Raw genomic sequence first — 16,775 nt, 5'->3', positions numbered from 1 at the left:
AGTGAAGTGGCTTGCCCAAGGTTTCACGGCTAGTAATGACCATCTGGACCATGGGTACAGGCAATCAGCTTCAGGGTCGCAACTTCAGCCCGAAAGCCAGTCTGTCTCTCCTAGCAAAAGCTAATTCAACCATACCGACAATGTATTCCTGAAAAATGGGGGAAACTGAATTTTTAGATAATTGAATTCTCGGATCATTGATGGAGACACAGTAGTGATAGAAGTTATAGCGTGGTTCTTTTCCAGATGCAATCAATGCTGAGACGACTTTTTGTTTCTTCTTCAGGGCAATTATACAGCTCCTACAATTGGTGTTAAAATTCCTTTGATTCATCAAGAATTTATGAGTACCAACTCTGTGCCATGTACTTGCCTAAGCACTGGAGGCAGTACAATGAATACAACTTAGTCTTTGAACTTGAGAATTCCTCTTTGTTAAAAAGCCAATTAAAAAAAAAAAGAAACCGAACTTTAAAAATTCTATTATGCTATTCTTGTGGCTTAGTAAATAAGGACGTCAAAAAAATCATCTCTTTCTTTGATGACTGAGCATCAAGGATTTGGAGCTACCATGTGAAAAGATGACTCATTCTATAGTAGATGGGTTTATGTAAGGAGATAGATTTAATTTGTTCAAACTCTAGAATTTACCTTGAAAATCATACTTTCCTAACATCTACGAGATAAGCTTGTTTTTCTGACATTTTTTGTTTTTTACATAAAAGAGGGCAATTCAGACTTTCTACTTATTTGCATTATTGCTGAGAGCTGTGTTTTTATTAATTGAATTTTTACTGTAATTGGCATTTGTTTTCTGTATTACATTGTTTACTGTAAAAGTCATTTGTTTTCTCCTATTAGCTTTTTGTTTTTCTTTATACTACGTAATCACATTCCTATAGAAAAAAATGTAGAAAACGGGAGAGGCTTAGTACAGAAAGAAAACACCACCACTTGGGGGTTTATGTTTAAAAGAGTAAATATATCCTCTATTGCACATTTTTCAGAGAGGAAACTTCTCCATTCCAGCTGATGTGTGGAGTGTTGAAAAACCTGCATCTACATATTATGGATACGTTAGTTCTATGAGGAGACAAAAGCAGATACGCTACTATTAAGAGCTGGCAAGTGAAAGTCCAAATTGTATGTTGAGCTTTAGTCTCTCTACCTTTCTGCTTGCTGACCCCTAGAATTCAACTGAAGCTTTCTTGCTAGGGCACCACATGCGAGAAAGACTCCCCTAACTTGATCTGGAAGGCTAATGGCTGGATCTGACACAGCATGTGCTGTAACATACTCTTGGTTACTGAGTACACACAGAGGCTTGAGACAGCTGGCCATGGCCACGCTTCTGGCTTGGAGTCACGCCCTGAACTTCCACAGCTGAAATGAGTCCATGCTTTTCTGGCTGCCTGATCCACTACCCATGTGGCAACAGAGCCAAAGTGGTAAACCAGTTTCACCAAGGCTCGGATGTACCCAGAATGTTTACCTTGTACGCTAATCCATATACTCTTTTATTTGAAAGTGGCTGCTCCTTTGTGATAATGACGTACTGTCTCTTTTGAGAAAGCACCCATTTATACATGTTGGTATATATTCCAAAAAAAAAAAAAAAAAAAACATTTTGGAATAGAGTCCAAAGTACGAGAGCCAGATTACTTAGGAGAGCTAAATCAGCATTTAGGAGTTTCCTAAGGGAATGCTCTTCCCAAGACCTCATCATGTTCTTAGCTGAATTCTTGACATGCAAGTTCATGTTGGTTACTTCATACACAAGCTAAAGGTGAGGTAGAAAATTCTACGGTTCAATGTGTGGTGAAGTCATTGACTCACCCATAAGGCCATGGGAAGACAGTCAATGGCTCAGGATCAGGGTTAAATGAAAAGAAATTGATTCCTAAAGAGGCAACAACATGCTGGAATCCATTTTTTATGTGTGTGTTTAGTAAGCAGGTAAACAAAGCAAATACCACATAAAAATCATGAAAGTCTAACTTTAAAATGACAATTGTTTGAACATCAAGGCATCTTTTTTTCATATTCGGAGAATTCTGACATCTCCAGCTTCAGTTTAGAGATTGGATGTGTTGAGTGAATAGTTTGAACTGTCTATTGTTTCTTTAAGTGACACCATTAAAAGGATGGGTCGGCCACTATAAAATGTGGGCCAAGCAACTGTTGAAATAAGATGCAGCCAATATTTACCTGAATGATAAATGCATGTCAAGAATTCCAATTTACTATACATCTATGGACTTACGACACCCACCCTTAATCATACTTTCTCTGAGAGAGCCCATTATAATCTGTACAGAGCCACCAAGGAAGCAAAAGCAAGGATAAAATAAAAAGAGGTTGCTAGGATGAAGGCTGCAGATTCTAAACAAAGATGAGTGACACATGTTGGCTAGGATAAATCTACGAATAGCCTGGGGCCAGACATCAGACATTATTTGAAATGACAAACTTCACATTAACTAAAAGAAAAAAAAAGATCATAGATGGAGACAGACAGTGGTGCTAAAAGTTATACAACTGCATGATTCATTTCCAGAAGAAATCAATGTTGAGATGACTTTTTTCCTCCTTCAGAACCAATAATGAGCCTCCTATAATTAGGTAAACTTTCTCTGTCCTATCAAAACAAACCGTCAAGCCGCAGGGAGGCCACTGACACATCTACCCTTCAACCAAAGCTATAGTATTTTAATTTAAGTACAATGCAAAGATGCATGAGTCAATCTACCGTAAATTTTCAGCAAATAGTGTGTGTCATTGGAAATAACTTCTGCTTTTCTGAAGACCGTAGATTTATTCTGTAGGAGTTTTAGAAACAAGCAACAATAATTTTAGCAAAAGCAATTCCCTGCGTTCACTAAACCATAACTGTCTGAAACTAGTTATTTCTAGAATTACACAGAACCAAAATAGCAAACATGCAAACAGAGAGCTATGGGTTAGAATTCATCAAATGAGGGGGGAAAAAAGTTTTGAATTTTAAGGTATAAAATATCACAGCTGTTAACTATTTATAGTTGCCCAATTTTAATGCACAATTCAAGCACTAATTAAAAACATTCTCCACAAATAGAAAACCAATTTGCTGTGTGTGCAGAGTGAATAATACAATCAACTTTCCCCAGCTATCAATTTTCTCTTCATACAGTCAGTCAAAAAGTAATTGACCTTTTGGACTTCTCATTAAAACTCAGCAATGGAGTCTGGAAAAAATGAGGCTAGGTCTATGCATGCCATCAAATGAGGTTATAGCATATCTAATCTCATCGTTTCAGTTTTGTCTATCGTCATCATGAGTTGCTGGGCTGTGGTCTGAACCAATTGGGGGTAAAAGCAGAGTTGAGCCGATTGGCCATGGCATATTTTATCCATTCCACACGTACAGGCAGAGCCTTAGTTTGCCACTGAGCTAATAAAATAAAAACATGAGACATGCAAGTGACATCTGTCCCAGTCAGGACCCTGGGATGGAGAGATGGGCTCTCACTGTTTCAACCTTATGTTGTTAGGTTGTGTTAAGTTGTATTAAAGTCTAAGGCAAATTCCAGGAGGAGAAGTTCTTTGTGGTTCCCATTTATCCCGCTTTCGGAAATTTCTGAGGACATCTCATTGAGAGCTTGGGACAAATTGGTGATGGTGGAGGTGAGGGTGTGGGTAAGGGTAATACATTTTCCTGGGAAAGGATAAAATCATGGAAGTTAATTAACAAATCCATGGGAGTCTAAAACTGGAGCTGGAAAGAAACAGAGATAGTCTCATTCAATCCTTTTATCTTATAGAACATAAGATCCAGAGATTAGAGCAACCAGCCTCAAGTCACACTTTGCTGAGACATGAATTTGGGTTTCAACTCCCAGCTGAGTTTTTACAGTCACAGCATAGCCTGACTACTCTTTCATGTACTTTCACGTTGTTTGTTAAAAACAAACAAAAATAAAAGCAGAACGAAAATTCTCATTGAAGACATCTTGCAAAGCCACACATACGTGCTTGGGTCTTTGTGGCAACGGTTAGCTCTACTATGGCCATGGTGTGTGACCTTGCTCATTTTCAAGTACACAGCATCTCCCACCCACACGGCCTTTTTAATCCCAAGCTCTTGTAATAGGTTGTGTGGATTTCCTTATGGGAGGCCAAGTTTTAGAATGGACCTTCAGATTCTTTGCAAGTAAAATGTGGCTCTTTACCTTCAACAAGAAACTTGTGCTTTCATTAAGGTGACCGTATAAATTATCTTCCAAATCACACAATTGTGAGAGCAGATGGGGTAGTACTGATTATTACAACAGGACAACAGGTGCACACTGAACTACTCTTGGCAAACTAGGATATGGGATCTCCCTAGCTTCAGTGTTTCCCATATCCACAATAGTAAAAATTCCCCTGTACAGGTATTTGTTCTATTGTGCATTTTTAAGGTTTGTTTTTGTTTTCTTACTTTGAAAGGCAGCATTATATAGTGGAAAGGTAGAAAAAAATACAAAGAAGAACATCTGGGGGTCTGAGTCCTACTTCTGTGAGACAAAAAAATCATTGTCCTTTCTTGGATTTAGTATTTGCATCTATTAAAAGATAGAGTTGGGCTAAGTCACTATTAAGTTTTCTTCTAGCCCTAATGGTCTAGGATTTCTTTGCCCCCCAGATTTCCATTTAATGTGTGTGTGTGTGTGTGTGTGTGTGTGTGTGTGTATACACACATATATATATGTCTATATACATATATAAAAATAGAGGTCAGTTATGAAAAGAATATGAAGTTTCAATAAACATTGAATAAGAAAATAACCAGAATTTGAGTCTGGAATACACTGTTGGTAATGTTATCTTTGAAAAAAAAAGCAAAATTGTTTACCTATATTGAAAGTCACACCCAGACACATAATGTCACAGCAACTGGGTAGTTCAGTACAGACAGGAAATGTTTTTTCATGTGTGTTTTTGGCAAAACTCTACAGCTTAGGGTACTGGTGGGTTTTTTTGTTATAACAGAGTCTTTTATGTGGCAAAGTCACATTAGACGCTGTCTGGTTGCTCCTGGTTACGAAGACTTTTCCTATTTGACTCACCTTCAATTTTTAGGCAAATTCTCTGGCTTCCTGCTATTGTTTCTGGTGTCTGCAAGTCCTTGCAATCTTTTATGTGTCTTTTGAGAGGAAAGTCTGGGTGATAGAAGTGTTACATGCCCCGTGTAACTTCAGAGGTGTTAATGATTAAAAGCATAAAAGTGGTTGGATAAGAAGCAGAAACAGAATTTATCAGAAATTCTAGATACTTATCTAGTTTAATAAATCCCCCATTTAAATTATAAGTGATAAGCCTTATCTACTTTCTGCATATGCTACAGGCACAATTTGGGACAGTGTTTTGTCTTTCCATAATGCTTGTCTGAATTCTAACATTTCAAAACTTCCTTAAGTCATCTTGCTGAGCCAGGGAGACAAATACAAATACGGGTGGTTTCTCTCTTCTGCTATGACTCTTGGTTGTAAATTTTAGGTGCAAGATTGCTTCTTCATTTGATTACTACAATACATTCCTACCCAAGCTGCAGTATAAGGAATAGTTAAAAAAAAAAAAAAAAAAACAGCTTATTGAGCTATGAGCTTAACAATGTGCTAAGCATTTTCTACATACAACCTCAACCAATCCTCAAAATGATCCATTACATAAAATGAGGTTCAAAAAGATCATTTACTCAACCAAGTTTGCACAGCTGATAAGTAGCAAAGCCAGGATTCAAACCCAAGTATATCTGAAATCCAAACCCTGTGTCCTGAACAACTATAGTCTTATCTCAGGGTATATCATGGGGTGACAACTTCCTTCTCTACATTTGCACTAAGTCTTATGTTTTTAACACTCTTACTAGCACATCCATTTAGCTTATTGGTCCTCATAATGTTCTACTAGGGCAGCAGAAAGGGTGGATGTCAGGTTCATTTTATAGATGCAGATGCTCAGAGAGGATGGTCCAGCATCACAAAGCTAGTCATTTGTAGTGCCAGCAAATGGACCTGTGTCTTTGGGCTGCTGCCCTAGTGAAAAGTCCATAAAACCAGAGTTATTTCTTGAAAGACTTTTTAAAAAGTAAGATAAAACCTTAAAGAAACAAAAATTCAAAAGCATAATTAACCAATCATAAATAAGGAACAACTGCCATATTAATCATAAACGCTAGAGGTAACATTTAACAAAATTTGGTTTTTCCTTCTTGCCTATTTCACATCTCAACCAATGTCTGGCCAGTCTGAATTTGTGACAACACCAACAAATGATGGTAGGTAATATAACCCAGACCTCTATGACTCCCTCTGTCTTGTCATGCACCACCTTATATTGACAGTCTGTTTTTCCTACCAAATTCTGATGTTAAGTACAGAAACCATTTCTTATAGGTCTTCCCGTAGAGTGGTGGCTCACTAAAAGTTTCTTGAATAAAAGCAGAAGGTGTTGTTGTTAAGACATGTAATAATAACATTTACTGAGTCTTGTTTAATATATACCAACCACTCTTGTAAGGACTTTAGCTGTATTAAAATATTTAATCCTAAAAGCTATCTTATTTTACCTCAATCTCACAGGTACAGAAAATGAGGTACAATCAATTCAAACAGTTTTCCAGAGTCATAATACAGTAAGAGGCAAGGTAAAAATTTGAACCCAGTTAGTACAGTTTAGGAAAATTAAGATTTCAAACTCATCAGCACTCAGCAATTCTGTTAGGTGGTATTCTTTTAGTCTTGGATCCATTTCATAAAAATATTGAAACTGCATTCCTATAGTGTTTTTCTACTGAATTGATGTATGGAGGAAATGCCATTAAAAAAAAAAAAAAACCTTCAGATTCTCCTGCAAGAATTAAATGGTACTCCATCATTTGGAGATCAGACTGGAAAAAAGAAATGCTGCTCCAGCAGGTTCTCTCCTGAGGATCTGACAACAAGAGCCAGCATTAGGTGGTGGTAGATAATAACATGGGTTTTGGAGGAAGGCAAATAGGTTTGAAACCCAGCTCCATCCGTGCTTGGGGCTAAGTTCCCCAGAAGTCCGCTCTTAGACAAGGATTTGTGTACCCCTTTGTCATGGTGCCAACCTAAAGGTGAAGTTTCACCCGGGTTATGCCCCGGCATAACCCCCTATGTTCAGATGTTAGTTCTATTCTATGTGAGTTATTCTCCATTTGCTCCTGTTATTTTTTCCTGGGGGACTGTCCTTTATAGACCAGATCACAGTCTCACTTGCCTTATGGCTTCCAGGTTTGAATTTGCCAAATTAGAGAGCGGCACCAGTTGGAGATCAGGAGGTGGGGAGAGAGAAAAGTGGAGGTGTTCCCTCCACACTCCCCCTGCAGGGGCATAGTTTGACAGTGGCTCTTTCTTCTATCAATGGCCACAACTCCTGTTGAATGACCCTCTTGCGTACAGTTAAAACTCTTACTCTTGTGGATCCCAAAACCCATCTCCCCCTTCTGATCCTCCGCCTCTGTTGATAGTTCTTGGTGCTTCTCCATCTATTACTGGTTCCTTTAATCCTGCCCACACCTCTCTGTAAGTGGTCCTTTCATCAAATTTTCTTTGCTCAAAGCCTTGAATATACATCTTGCCACTAAGGACTTGACTAGTAAATCTCATATCTGTATGGGTATTCTCGTTATGGATTTAAACAAAGCAGAAAGTCATAGAATACCTGTTTTACTACATGTTTCCCATTGACCTTCCTCTTTCTCCCTACATGCCACTGGACTAGGAGGGATGGGCTTTTGCTCTTCTCTTTGTGATAACTACATCCCTTACATCATATCCTGAATTTCATTTCAAATGGTTTAGAATAAAGCACAGTTTTCAACCTTCCACCTTGATATGCCAATGAGATATTAAAGAATTGAGAACAACTTTTTCTCTTTAAAGGATGTCTGCTTTTAGAGAAAGACAAATACCGTATGCTAACACATATATATGGGATGTAAGAAAAAAAAAATGTCATGAAGAACCTAGGGGTAAGACAGGAATAAAGACACAGACCTACAAGAGAATGGACTTGAGGATACGGGGAGGGGGAAGGGTAAGCTGTGACAAAGCGAGAGAGTGGCATGGACATATATACACTGCCAAACGTAAAATAGATAGCTAGTGGGAAGCAGCCGCATAGCACAGGGAGATCAGCTCGGTGCTTTGTGACCACCTAGAGGGGTGGGATAGGGAGGGTGGGAGGGAGACTCAAGAGGGAGGAGATATGGGGATATATGTATATGTATAGCTGATTCACTTGTTATAAAGCAGAAACTAACACACCATTGTAGAGCAATTATACTCCAGTAAAGATGTTTAAAAAAAAAAAAGAATGTCTGCTTTTAAGACTATAGCCATGCTAGGCGCCCCCAAAAGGAAAACAAAATAGTAACTCATTTACGAGTCAAGCCCAACTAATGATGCCATTGTTGGCTGGTTGGCATCTGCTTTCTTCTTTCTGGTGTTTTATGTCTCGTGACTTGGAGTTGTTATAGCCAAACACAATTTACAGGAAGAAAGGAGTAGAATACATCCATTTAATAATTTAATATTATCTCTACTGCTTGGGCCAGAGATAGATAATTCCTTTGAGGTCCACTAACCTCACCTCTCATTTTAAAGATACGAAGGTGAATAAAATAGTACCATTCTTACGATAGGCAGAATGTCGGCCCCCAAAGATGCCCATGCTCTAATCTTTTAGAATCTATGAGTACTTTAGGTTACATGGCAAAGGGGAATGAAGGGGGCAGATGGAATTTAGGTTACTAATCAGCTGAACTTAAAATAAAGGCCTCATCTTGGATTATCTGGATAGTTCAAATGTAATCGCAAGGGTCATTAAAAGTGGAAGAGAGAGGAAGAAGAGAGAGGTAAAGAAATGGCAGCATGAGAGGACTTGGTCCACTGTTGCTGGACTTGAGGATGGAGGAAAGGGCCCCAAACCAAAGCTTCTAGGAGCTGGAAAAGGCAAGAAAACAAAATCTCCCTCAGAGTGTCCAACGTTAAATAACTCCACCAACACCTTGATTTTAGTGCGGTGAGACCCATTTGGGGGCTTCTGACCTCCAGAACTGTGAGATAATAAATTTACATCATCTTAAACTATTAAATTTATGGCAATTTGCTATAGCAGCAGAAGGAAACTAATATCATTCTAAACCAAATACCCTTAAGGCTTTAGCTTAGAGTTTTAATTGGTAATTATTTACTTAGCATCTTCTATGGAACACGCACTATGCCAGACACTGGATATATAACAAGAAATAAGACAGCCATAGGTTCTCTCCTCTTAGGTCTTATAGACTGGAGAAAGAGTCAGAAAGTTAAATCACATGTATATGTATAACTGAATCACTTTGCTGTACACCTGAAACCAGCACAACATTGTAAATCAACTGTACTCCAGTATAAAATAAAAATTAAATTAAAAAAAGAAATTTAAATCAGCTTTAACATTGACATAGGGCAAGTGCTATCCAGAGAAGGGCAGTGTGCTATGGATGACCTAGCAGGGGGTGTGACCCTAGGAGGGGTCAGGAAAGCCTTCTGTAGAAGCGACTGTTTCAAGTTGAAAACTGAAGGGTGAGCAGAGGCAACTGACCCTGGGGATGTAAGTGGAATTGGGCGTGGAGGTGGGGCACAATAGATATAAACAGAAGTAAGAGCGTGTTCCAGAATAAAAAAGAAGGCCTTGGTGAAGCCAAGAGAAGGTTCTGCCTGACTGGCATAAAGGCTTAAGAGACAGCATGGTGGGAGAGGGGGCTGCTGACGTCAGCAGGGGCAAAGGGACAATGCTATACGTGCCACAGACTGTGAATCCCGAGCCTTCAGAAACAGAATTTGGGTGATATAATTTAATGCTATTAGTAAGACGGCTACTCTTGTGTATATTTAATTTTATGTATATTGTAATTTTCTATATAAGTTTAATGTATATTATAATTTTATATGTATCGTAATTTTATGTATAATACTTAGACGGTCGTGCAAAATTGCAAAGAACTCAAAGAAAGCTAATGTGGCTGGAGATAAGCAAGAGAGGGAGAGCAGCATTTGAGGGGCAGGGTCTGGTAAGGTTGGGGAACAATTCAGGCGTGTTTATTAAGTCGTGTGGACAGGTTAGCTCAAGAATAAGATATCCATGATTGATCTAAAGATTCACAAAGGTGGATCACAAATTCACGAATGAATGAGAATGAGGGTATAACATCACCATTTCAACACCAACATCCATTCACTGAAATACGTTCTGAAAACGAGTCTAAATACCAGGTTGCAGAGAAAAAGGGGGAGTGAATGTACATAAACCCCTGTGGTATTTTGTTCAGTTGTTCATTTAGTTAAAGTAGTACTAAGATTAAGTCTTCACATCTCCTGGAAAGGGAAGTTTAATGGAAAAGTGCTGATTCCCATTATGCCATGCCCGTTTTCTAAAATTACAAGAAGTTTCTTAAATCCCCCATTTAAGTCCACTGCCCCATCCTTTAACTTTAACCAGAGCAAAATTTTTGATATCCTTAAGGGGAAAGAAGGTGATAGAAGAAGGAAAGCTGGTATTTTATCATGTCAGTGAATTTACTGTGTACCTAATCCTATTACATTCTCTCAGCAACTTTAGAGAAGTTGAATAATACTCAAGGTTATCAAGCTAGAAACGGCAAAACTGAGATGTGAGCCCCGCTTGGTCTCATATTAAAACCCAAGTTTATTCTACATTACCGTGTTCGTTTTCAGGCTCTCTATTCAGCAGCAGAAGAGAGTGAGAATCAGCTTTCTTGCTGCATCTCCAAAGTCTAGGGATATGTCCAGAAGAGCCTAGAAAAGGGAAGAAGAATGTTGAACTCCTGAATAAATTCAACTTCTATTTATTGAGCTTCTGTTAAGTGCCAAGATTCATGTTGTGGATTTCTTGATGAAAAAGACATGATGAAAAAGACAGGGCCCAAACCTTCAGACAGCTAGACAACAAAATTTTGTATTTAATACAGTCACTTGAGAGAAAAAAATACAGTTCAATGTGATCATTGCTTTTATGGAATGAGTGTCAATCAGAGAAGGCTTCCAAGAATAATAATCTAGGTGTACACGGGCAAAAGAAGAGAAGTTTCGACCAAGGAAGTTCATACTGTGTATAGATGCTTGAGATGATCAATTTAGGATTCAGAAAACTTTGGGGACTGAGGATCTAATGTAGAGCGTGGTAATTATAGTAACCATGGGAGGTGATGAATTAAGTGTTAATTAATTTGTGGTAATGTATCAAATTGTCACATTGTACACTTTAAATACATACAATTTTATTTGTCAGTTTAATCTCAATAAACCTGAAGGGAAAAAAAAACCATTTTGGAGAGAGCAGGAATGGAAACATCCCATCACCTCGAATGCCATTTATATGTCTGTAATTATTCCCATCAACTATGCTTTGTATATGAGTAAAATCCCATACACCTGGGAAGAACCAAGTTAAGTATGATTTCACCTCTAGGGCTGGTGTCTCATGAAAGCACTAGAGTCCAGCCAACCTTCAGAAGATAATTTCCAACAACCAGCAGTGAATAATTCATTAATAATGAAGAACTTGGCTTAAATAACATTATAAAATGTCAAATTCAGAAACAAGAAATTTTTTCTGGCATTTATTTATCCAACAACTAGTTATTAAGTGTTTCATCTGTGTCAGGCACTGTTCTGGGTTCTGCTAAAAGTGTGATGAATAAGTTAGATATGGTCCCTCCCCTTAGACAACTCACAAAATAAAATAATTAGATAATGGAAAAGATACACTTTACCAGAAAAAAATACAGACTTTTCTCCTAGATAGGTATAAAAGTTGTATGGGTCCTTATCTGGTTTGGAATGGGTGATTCTGGAAATCAATAATGATAGAAATCATCTTTGTGTTGGGGTGATGTGAATTTTTTTTCCCCTTCAGATCTACTCTTCACCCTTTTCAACTGCCCTATTTGCTGTGTGAAGTTGACCCATATGGACCCCATTGAAGGGGAATATATTTTGGCTTCTGCTTGGCTAAGTCAACGGGAAGCCCCAGTGACACTGCAGGGATGGGAACTCTCATGATACCTTGACCTTCAATGTAAGGCTACTGCTCCTCTCAAGGTGAACTTCTCCACCTGACTCCCCTTGAGGTCCAGTATCTTCTCTCTCTGTTATGGCTCAGAGGTGGTAACAACTCAGCTGCTATTCACCACCTGCAGATTATTGCATGATTCCATGGGTTTCCCCTCTATCCACTTGCATCATTGTAAACAGTCTCTTTGTAAATGACTCATCCTTAAATTATTTCAATTTGAGTGTGTCTTCTGTTCCCCTATGGGACCCTGACTAACACCTTTGCTGTACCCAAGTTTCTATCCTTTATTTACTTATTCTGCTTACATCGATTGACACCACACCTTCAACCTGGTGTAGAGGACAACACTCAGATAGCGACAATAGAATACCTGCCTAAAATAAGCACTCGCACATACTCTTAGTAGGAACTTAATTTATATATATGTCAAAATTTTAAATGCACTTATCCTCTGACCCAGAAATACCATGTAAGGAATTTATCCTGTTCATTACAGTGTTATTTGTAGTAACAAGATACAGAAATCACTGGTTGTATACATTATGGTATATCCAAACAACAGGATGATGTGCAGATGTTAAAAAGAATACAATAGATCTGTATGCAATAATATTGAAAAGTCTCCAAGATATGTTAAGTGAGAAATCAAAGTACTCAATAGTATTTTATATACCTATTTGGGTAAAATATACAATATAGTGGGTCTGCTATATGACTGGGTCTACACATAAAATTTGTTTTTGTTTTCGTATTTTTTGGACATATTAAAAAAAGAGATTTTGAAAGGGATATGACGAGAGACTAGGGAAGGGAGATTGTTACTTCACATTCTTTTAGCTTTCTGTGTCTGTTTTACTTTTTTTAAAAAAAATAACATGTGCTTAAATTAATTTTTTTAAATAACATAAAAATAGAGATGTAATGTCAACCCCCTGTTTTGCTTAGCTTAATAGAGGAGTTCTGAAATAATAGTCAGAGGAAATAACTCCCTAAAACAAATTTACAAGAAACAATATCAGTACATTAAACAATATCACTTGTAAAACCTGAAAGGGGGGCATTTTACTCCACTTATATCACATGAAAATCTACTGAAACTGACTTCAAAGGCTGAACCACATGTCCTTGACAGCCACCAGGGGCCTGTTAACATAACCTCTGCCTGTTTCCTCTTATTATTTTTGCAGTGCAATTATAACTGAAAGTTCCCAAACCTTGTAATTGTCAACTAACTTTTGGAAAATGCAAATGGTTGACCAAGGATTTAATGGGAAGGCCCCTCCCACCCTCTCTGAACTTCGTGGTGGTCTTTGGGTACAAAATGACCTAGCTGCAGCAATTCTCAAAGATGAGCCAAAGAAGAAAATAGTTGTCTTTTCAGAAAGGGTTTCTCTGTGGACATCAAAGATCGCAGAGAAGAAATCTGTATAATATTATTTCCTTTTCCCGGAATTTACTGGCATCTATCCAAGGTTTTTCACTGAAAATTAACATCCTCCTGTATACAGATAGGTTTGATATCTGAGCTCAACTGGCTCAGCCCATTTTTGTGCAAACGATATTAATATTCTGTCCATGCCTCAGGCACTCTTTTTAATCCAGCACAGTTTCATATCTCTTCTTCCTATTTCTGCTTTTCACAAATAAACACAACCAACCATAGATAGCGGATATTCCTGAAAGTACCAAATAATAGCTAATGCACATACAAAGCATTCTGAGCTTAAATTTCCTTTTAGAAGAATTCAGATCATAAGCATTGTAATTTCTGATAGAAACTTCCATGCACACAAGCGTATTGCATTAAATATTTTCCATTCTTCTTGCTCATTGACACAGCATCTATTGTGATTGTTACTCATGCTATAAAGAGGCTAAAGAGGCAAAAAGGTGGAAGAAAACATTTCGTAGGTGGTCTTGCCCAATGAACAGGGAATACTGTGTTATTTGTATTACTTCTGCTAACTCAGAGTATTACTCTTTGCTATTTTTGAATGATGTGATTAGTTCTCATCTATTGAACTACAGGTAGGCACTGGACTAAGCATATTACATGTATTATTGCATTTCAACTGCATGATAAACTTTGAAATAAAGATTCGATTCCTACTTTACAGATGAGAAATAGAAGTTCAGGAATAGTATCTGGGCTCCACACAGCTAATAAATGGCAGAGCCGGTGTTTGTCTTCAACGTACATGTCTTTTCTTCTAAAGCCCAAGAGTGGGACCAACATCACAGAGCTTTAAATGACCAAAGTGGCCACTATTTTATCTCTAAAGAGAGTGAATTACCCCAAAGCCCCAATAACTTCCCTGCAGCCAAAATGAACCAGCAGGTAATATCCCAATGTAAAAAACCAAAGTTAGACATTTCTGAGATTTTTACCCCCTGATATTTTTCTGTCCCCATCTGCAGCCTGAAAAGACCCTTCTGTGGGTTTTCCTGGAAATATTCAGACTCTCCAAATCTCGACTTAGAAGGGCTTCTAGTCTACCATATTTGGGCAGCAGAACTACAAGGTGAAAGAGAGATGACAAAATTCAAGAGAACACATCACAAAAAGTCCCTTTCTGAATTGTTTTAAAACACAGACAATGGCCAAGAAGACCTTTGTTTATTAAAGAACAAGGTTTTCCTTTTCCAGAGAAACCGCTCTTATTACTTTCTCTATTAAGAAAAGGGCAATACTTAGGCTGAGTACAAAACCATAGCCATGGGCTTCCCTGGTGGCGCAGTGGTTGAGAGTCTGCCTGCCGATGCAGGGGACGCGGGTTCGTGCCCTGGTCCGGGAAGATCTCACATGCCGTGGAGTGGCTAGGCCCGTGAGCCATGGCCGCTGAGCCTGCGCGTCCGGAGCCTGTGCTCCGCGGCAGGACGGGCCACAACAGTGAGAGGCCCGCGTACTGCAAAGAAAACAAAAACAAACAAACAAAAAAATTCATAGCCATGAGGATCTTGGAGGAGAGCTTTAAAAAATGCATGAACTAAACCAAGAGCCACACTGACTGGACAATGGCATGCCTTCCTTTTGGTGATGTGCCTGTCCTCTCAGTAGATTGTGTGGCTCAGTCACCATATCCCTTTGAGCTCAGAGTCACTATCAGAGTGACTACTCCGTTATACAGTCAAAACCACAGAATGCAAAGGTTGAAGGGGCTACAGAGCCTTCAAAAATTTCAAGTTTTCCAATTCCTCCCTACCCTAGCAACCCATCCCTCAACGCATATTCTACAGACGAAGGGTGACATGATGGTTGCCTTGCCAATAGATAGCTAAACTAGGACTCTAAACCGAATTTCTGAATTTCCAACCCTCTGCTCATTCCACAACATGGGAGGACTTCACTTTGAACCCTGGTTAACTTCTTAACAGTGGGTGACCAAAGTCTCTAAGTCTCAAATTTCCCCATCTGTAAAATGGGAAGATTAATGGTCCTTGTAGGTTAATGCTGTGCTTGATACACAGTAAGTGCCAAGTTAATATGTTATCACCATCATCATCATCATCATCATTATTAATACAGTGTTTTCCAAATCAAAGTCTTATTCCCTAAGATGTCATATATATGGGCTTTAAAAATTACATTTAGGGCTTCCTTGGTGGCACAGTGGTTGAGAATCTGCCTGCCTATGCAGGGGACACAGGTTTGAGCCCTGGTCTGGGAAGATCCCATGTGCCGCAGAGCAACTGGGCCCGTGAGCCACAATTACTGAGCCTGTGCATCTGGAGCCTGTGCTCCGCAACAAGAGAGGCCGCGATAGTGAGAGGTCCGCGCACCGCGATGAAGAGTGGTCCCCGCTTGCCACAACTAGAGAAAGCCCTTGCACAGAAACGAAGACCCAACACAGCCATAAATAAATAGATAAATAAATTTAAAAATTACATTTACCCTCTATGAATGCTCAATTGTCATTGTAAGTCGAATTAAGGTCAAGTGTAGCATAATATATACATAATACGTAATTCTTCCTCCTATTTACCCTTCTGGATTAACTTCTAACATGATCAAGAGAAAGAACTCTGAATAACCAGGATAAGTGTTTTCAGTAAGACACAGGGGAATGGGGAGGCCCTCTGTATGGTCTGGCCCTTCATGTAATTTACCATCTCCTTCAACTACATGTTCCATGACAGTCATCAGCGTCACTATTCACCAACTGATATGCTTATGTCAGAAATACAGTGACCTTTTTCAACTACTTTTCTACTTTTTCATCCAACGCTTCAAGCTAATCAGTGACTTCAAGCTAATCCTCTAAGTTTTATCACTGTAATCTGTGTGTAATCTACCCCTTCTCTCCATTTTCATCATAATGACATAAATGTTGACTCTCATCATTTATGACTTGAATTATGCAAGAATCTCCGATTACTTCCCCCTCCCCATTTTCCACACTGCCGCCAGAGGTAACGTCTAAAGCAAAAAAATAAGATTGTTTTTCTGTTTTGTCAAATCAAAATCATTCAGGGGCCCCACTGTCCACAGAATAAGGCCTAAATTCCTCGACAAGACATACAAGACAAAAGCCCTCTTCAGCCCCAATTCCCAACAATTTCCACATCAAATTGTATGTCCAGAACATGTTGAAATACGTGTAGTTTCCCAAACACACCAAGATGTCTGGCCTTAATTCTTTCTTCTGATT

The 16,775-nt window shown here is 38.7% G+C and overlaps 1 protein-coding gene across 2 annotated transcripts in view; it reads right to left on the bottom strand.

The window, feature by feature from the left end:
• Nucleotides 1–16,775, bottom strand: part of COLEC10 (collectin subfamily member 10) — a 170,071-nt gene that overhangs the window by 53,210 nt on the left and 100,086 nt on the right. For both annotated transcript variants that reach the window (XM_027092531.1, XM_027092532.1), the window contains one exon: nucleotides 10,752–10,847. In XM_027092531.1, the coding sequence (XP_026948332.1) occupies nucleotides 10,752–10,847 (96 nt within the window). The remainder of the gene's footprint in view (nucleotides 1–10,751; nucleotides 10,848–16,775) is intronic.

The sequence above is a fragment of the Aethalodelphis obliquidens genome, unplaced genomic scaffold (assembly GCF_003676395.1).
Source record: "Aethalodelphis obliquidens isolate GAN/ISIS:26980383/991018 unplaced genomic scaffold, ASM367639v1 scaffold79, whole genome shotgun sequence".
NCBI classification, from domain to species: Eukaryota; Metazoa; Chordata; class Mammalia; order Artiodactyla; family Delphinidae; genus Aethalodelphis; species Aethalodelphis obliquidens.
The sequence above is the reverse complement of the archived record's forward strand: the minus strand, read 5'-3'. Positions and strand labels throughout refer to the sequence as shown.